Consider the following 6631-nt stretch of genomic DNA (forward strand, 5'->3'; position numbering starts at 1 on the left):
AGATTTAAATTTATGTAATTGAAGAGGAATGAATTTAGAAGATGATTTTATAAAATAAAATAATTGAGAAAAAATAAGAAAAATTGTTAAAAAAACCACAAAAAAGATAAATAAGATCCTTGCCATTGACAGGTGCCACATCACTTTTTTTTATTATTATCTAGCTTTATCTATATATATATATATATATAATTATATTGTATAGATATTTAAAAGATAATATATTATTATTTTTTAGTAACAACCCATTTTATTAATCAAATTGAATCATTACATAACTAGGTAGATGCAGACCAACTACCTCTAAACTAAACAAAACAACCAAGGAAATCACCTACACATCTAGCTAAGATAAGGATCTATACATTTACTAGGGAAAAAAATTTAACTGCATTAAAGAATTATGACATCCAACATTGTTCCTCCCTTGGATGTGAATATGCATTACTATCTCTCGACATGTCCGTGTTGAAATCGCTTGATATTCACATCCCTCCATATACAGTAAACCACCATCGCAAAGGTGCATCACACAATCTCAGCCATGCTATTTCTCTGCTTTGCCTTGTGACAAATCCACTCCAGCTCTTGGTGCCATGAGACAATATTTCGAGGCTGGTGCAACCAATGAAGCAATCTAGTCCAAACCTATAGCTATAGGAACATGAGAATAAAAGGTGATCGAATGTCTCCTCTTCCTGAGAACAGAAGGAACATTCCATAAGGACCTGGATGCCAAATTTTTGTAGTCGATCCACAATGGACAATCTCTGTTGCACTGCTAGCCAAAGATGGAATCTGTGTCTTGGATGTATATGCTTGTGTAGGGTTAAGCTCTTCCAAGGAACTCTAGGGTGTTGCTGCTGAAAATAGTGATAAGCTGCCTTAATCTGAAATTTACCTTGCTTTTCCAGCTTTTTCATCTCCTGTACAAGTACCGTAGTAGCACTAGTTGAATTGATAAAACACTTCTCGACTGTCCATTATTTTCCTTACCACCCAAGCTGCATTCTTGGGGTTGTCCATAATCTCCAGGTCTCTATTTTTGATGTAATAATAGTGAATCCACTTAATCTATAGAGAGTGTTTTTTAATAGAGATATCCCACAATTGTTTGAGTATGGTTGCCTTGTTCCAAGTACCAAGTGCAATTTTATTAAGACCTTCGGTTGCCCCTAGTTGACACACCTTCTCCCAGGCTACTAGTGCTCTCCTTGACATCTCCTCTTTCCCGGTCCATATAAAAGTTCTACATACAACTTCAATCATTTTTATTACTCTCTTTGGCAGTTCAAAAATCTTAGCCCAATAGCTTTGCATACCAAACGGTACAGACTTGATTAACTGCAGTCTACCAGAGTATGAGAGTAATCTAGCTGATCAACATCTCACTTTTGCTGTGATCTTCTCCACCAGTGGAAGACACTGTTGAATAGTCAATTTATTTGTTGACAAAGGAACCCCCAAATACTTGAAGGGGAGGGTTCCTTCATCAAACCCAAGCAATGTGAGTATATCATTCTTGACCTCCTGTGTTACTCTAACAACATAAATAGAACTCTTAGTTTCATTAGCCTGCAATCCTAATACATCAGAGAAGTTTTGAAGAGTCTTTTTCAATAATGTAATAGAGATAATGTCAGCCCTGCAAAACATTAAAAGATCATCAGCAAAACACATATGCACCACTCCCAATCTGCCACATCTTGGATGGAAGTTTAAATCTCTGTTTCTACCCAATAGCTTCATCTCTCTATTAAGGTACTCCATAGCTAGCACAAAGAGATATGGGGACATGTGATCCCCTTGCCTCAATTCTCTTTTTGCCTTGAAAGGATTAGTCAGGTCTCCATTGATCTGTAATGATGTAATGAATAACTGACAATGGAAACACACTCCATCACCCATTCTATGAACTTATAAGGAAATCCAAGATTAACCAGCATAGATTTTAAAAAAGGCCATTCTAAAGTATCATATGCTTTCCTAAGATCCACCTTAAGAACACATCTAGGTGAAATCCACTTCCTAGTATACCCTTTGAATAGCTCATGGCTCAGAAGTATATTATCAGTGCCTTTCTTCAATAAATGATGATTGTGATTCACCCACAAGACTATTCACCACACTCTTCAGTCTCCTAGTTAGAACTTTTGCAATAATTTTATATAATGTGGAACAACAAACAATAGGTCTAAAGTCTGTCATCTGGGTAGGAGAAGGAACTTTAGGTATTAATGTGACAGTTGTGCAGTTCCAAGCTTTCATCATGACCCTAGAGCTAAAAAAATGTTGAACAACTGCATATAAGTCCTCCTTTACTATACCCCAATTTTTTGTATAAAATTCTATTGGGCAACCATCCACCCCTGGTGCTTTATCTTTTGGCATCTCTTCCACAGCTTGAATAATCTCCTCCATACTAACCTTAGCTATCAAAACAAGTTGTTGTTCTCTACCAAGGCATGATCCATCTTTTATGATCTGTGCATTAGGACAAGGCATCTTCTCATGACAATCACCCATCAATTTACTAAACACAAAAACAAATTCCTGCTCAATAGTTGTAGAATCAGTGATCTTTGTACGTCCTGCAGTGTATATAGAGGATATAGTGTTTTGGTTTGCCTTGATCTTGAATTGTGCATGAAAGTACTTGGAGTTGGCATCTCCACTATCAATCCAGCATGCGGTAGATTTTTGTCTCAAAACCTTTTCCTCCAGCAGGCTCCATTTTTGCGTCTCCTGAAGGATCTTTTTTTCTTGCTCAAACATAGCTTAACACAATGATTGTGTGGTTATTTGAGCTTGGATATCCTCTAACAATTTTTTGACAAAGCCTTTGACTATAAGTGGACATGAACATATTCAACTCTTTCAAAGCTACCTTCAACCTCTTCATCTTGTTCCATATAATAGTCATTTTTGCTCCCCTACTTGGCATTTTCCATACCTTCTAAAGTATGTCTTTGAACTGGGGATGCTCCATCATAGTCGTATAGAGCTTAAATGGCTTTGGATGCAAAGTAATTCTCTGTTGACATTGTATAATGGCTGGGGAATGATCTGATACTCCTGGCTCTAGGAATTCAGCCTCAACATGGCTAAATTGTTGTAGCCATTCAAGGTTTCTAAAACCCCAGTCAATCTTACTGTAAACCCTACTTGTAGCTTATTGTTTGTTAGACCAAGTGAAATAGCACCATTTCGTTCTGAGGGGGGTCAATTGTAATCTATCAACCATTTTCTTGAACCTCGCTATCTCAGCCTGAGTGACTTGTAAGGCAATTCTTTCCTCCACTACTAATACATTATTAAAATCTCCACTTATAATCCAAGGGCTCTGTTTGTTGTCCCCCAGACCTCGTAATTCCTGCCATAAAACCTCCCTTTTGCTTTGTTCATTCCTTGCATACACTATAGTGATCAAAATGGAAATGCTAGATGCTACATTTGCAACCTCACAATGTATAAATTTTTCATGAACATGAAGGATTTGAACATCTAGGTGTTTCTTCTACAATAGCCAAACTCTTCCATTCACACCATGGGGATAATTGCAGCAGTAAGCCCAGTCTCTATCTACCTTCTTTAGTACTTTTTGTGCATTATTTTCTTTAACTCTAGTCTCTAGGCACCCAAAAATATCAATTTTATTCTTTCTCAGTAAGAGGAACACCTCTTTCTACTTGAAGGGCCTATTCAGCCCTCTCACATTCCAAGTACTAATAATCATGGGGAGAGGAAGATGGTCAGTCTTTTCCCCTGATATGTCCTCTCTAGTGAATCCCAACACTTCAAATCTGTTAGACAAAGTAATACCTGTGTTTCCAGTATCATCTCTATGCCCAGCATTGTTAGCACGAGCATGAATATTTACTTCTAGTGCAGGATCTAGTACCTCATCTGCTATAGCTAGTCTAGCGTGCCATGTTTAGATATTTCTTCGCTTCCTCCTGGCTCTTCTCTTCCTCCTAGGTTCCTTCTTAAAGTCATCAGCAGGTGGATCATGAGATACTTTAGCCCAACATTCTACATTGTCATGCCCAAACTTCAAGCAATCAAAGCAAAATTTGGGCCTTCATTCATAATTCACGTCTTGCCGAAAGGAACCATGAAGAGTATCAAGGGTAACTATCTCCACCAAAGGTTGAGATATGTCGACTTCAACCATCACTCTAGCACACGAAATACGATTCATCTCTATCGTTTATCGATCAGTGTACAGAGGTTTTCCAACCGCATTCGCAACCTTACTTAACGCTTCCGCTGACCAATATCCAACTGGTAGACTCAGGAAGTTTACCCATAAGGGAATCGTAGTTATACATTCCGTGTCGAATATGAAGCTAGCCTCCCAGTTCTTCAGCATAAATGGTTTGTTGTGGTATGTATACAGATCAGCCTGCATAACCTCATCCCTATCAGCTACAGAAGCAAATCGAAACACATAGTAACCATCCGAATGGTATATACTTTGGGCTTCTGTACAAAATTCCACAGAACTGTGACATAATTGTCCATAGATTTCTCAAATGGTGTATCCCCTAGCACATATCCAATAAGCGTCGTTGCCCAGTGTTCATCGGACTCACGAATGTCCTCCTTCGTAAGGTTGACTACTAGCTTACCATCCCTCATAGTTGGGGGAGCATAATCAAGTGATTTCTCCATCTGATATCCACGATTCTGCTTCACTTGTGGAGTGTTTGGTTCTTGAGTATCTGGAGTAGTGGGGTTAGAACACCTCACACCGGTGAACTGAAGTCGGCAGGGGAGCACTGTCGCCGGAATTTCAGGTTTCTTCCCAGCCCCAATATCTAGTCGGGTATTGTTACATTCAATACTGTTGCATTCTTCATCGATCTCTCCCTCCTCCTGGATGGACCGAAATGCCGGGGGAAGGAAGTTCCCAAAGGTGAGGGGAGAGAGTACATGGTTTTCCCCTGAAGCTGGAGTAACCATGGTAGTCATCGGAGCTGCAGTGTTACGCTTACCTTTCATGGTCGCTGCACGATAGCCTACCTCGACTTATCCTACGCCGAGAGAAATGTTTGCTTAACATGTGCCATCCGAAAGATAGTTTTTTCCTTATTATTATTATTATTGTTGTTATTATTATTATATATTTAATTGTTTTCCAAAAACTGGAAATTAAAGACTAAAACATGTCGGCAAAAAACTGTAACATTTTTTAAATTAAAAAAAAAAACTAACAATTCTAATTGGTTAAAAAACTGTAACTTTTCTTTTAAAATATTAACTTTTTTTTCTTTGATTAAAATATTTAATTAATTCTATTTTGATTAGTTAATAATTTAAAAGTTAAATTAGAGATTAATTGTGGTGTTGACACGTATGCTCTATCACCTCTCCTATTATATATATATAGACTAGTATATGTACCCGCGCGATACGCGAATATTTTTAAATGTCATAATTGTTAAATTAAAAGTAATTTATGAATTTTTTTACTTGGTAATATGTTTTTTAAGATAAAATTAATTTACTTGTTAATATATTGTATAAATTGTTATAGTAATACATTATTGCTATTTATATGATTATATTAACTCAATGATTTAGCATATAATTTATTTTAATAATATTACTCTAATAGTTATGATCAACTATATTTTTGGGTTACGATATATTTATATTAAGCTTCTAAAAAGGTTTTTTTTTTGTATAAAAAAAAATCAAATTTCAACTCTCCACATGAAATGTTTAATACTATAAAAGTAAAAAAACAAATTTAAATATTTTATACATGTATAATTCAAAACCACAAATTCCAAAAATATTATTTACTGATTTTAATTCGATTCAAATTATTAATGAAAATTTTATTAAATTACAAATTACAAATTATTATTTAATACAAACATGAAATTAGAATTTAATAAATAATTAATAGATGCATTTTATATTTATTATTGAAATTAATCAAACACACATAATGAAGCAATTTTCTTGATTTTGCATATAAGTAATTTTAAAATTATTAAGTTACATTTCATTTATGCACTTTAAATAACCAAACAGACTAAATACAGTAAACAGAAGAAACAAAAATGTTTTATATAAGTGTAATTTATTTTTATGATAAAAAGAAGTCAAGTGATCCAGTTAGAATGTCTGAATATATTTATTTTTAAAAAAAATATACATCAGATTTCTTTTTGTTTGTTTTCAACTTTTATTTTTATTTTTAAAATTTAAATTATATTTTTTTATTTAATGATAAATTTTATTTATTTTATACTAATTGTATTTTTCCTCTCCTATTAGATATATAAATAAAATAATAATAATAGATATTGTAACGACCTGATTCTATCGTTAGGGAAAAGCCAATGAAGGAAATAATTGGAGCCACAAAACATTTTGATAGTAACTTGGAATTTCCTAACCTAGTCCAAATTTAGACGAAATCGGAGTCAGTAAGGTCTAGGGAAATCTGGTAACTCATAAGATATCTAATTATGATTTTGATTACATGAGTGGATAGCTAAGACGTTAAGGAATCCGTATGACTTTACATAATCAAATTCGGGAGAGTAGAACTCCCGAAAATAGTCGTAGCGCGAGCGGGTATTTTTTGAGTGTCATGGGATGAAGGTGTGGTGTG

The 6631-nt window shown here is 35.0% G+C and overlaps 1 protein-coding gene across 1 annotated transcript; it reads right to left on the reverse strand.

The window, feature by feature from the left end:
• Positions 1 to 485: 485 nt before the first annotated feature.
• On the reverse strand, positions 486 to 2775 carry LOC125868574 (uncharacterized). Its single transcript, XM_049549204.1, has 5 exons — positions 2188 to 2775; positions 1766 to 1857; positions 1393 to 1645; positions 1189 to 1344; positions 486 to 926 (listed from the first exon to the last, which is right to left on the reverse strand). Exons 1-5 carry the CDS (start codon positions 2773 to 2775, stop codon positions 486 to 488), a joined length of 1530 nt encoding a protein of 509 aa, XP_049405161.1.
• Positions 2776 to 6631: the final 3856 nt, after the last annotated feature.

Source organism: Solanum stenotomum, chromosome 6 (assembly GCF_019186545.1).
Source record: "Solanum stenotomum isolate F172 chromosome 6, ASM1918654v1, whole genome shotgun sequence".
Taxonomy (NCBI): domain Eukaryota; kingdom Viridiplantae; phylum Streptophyta; class Magnoliopsida; order Solanales; family Solanaceae; genus Solanum; species Solanum stenotomum.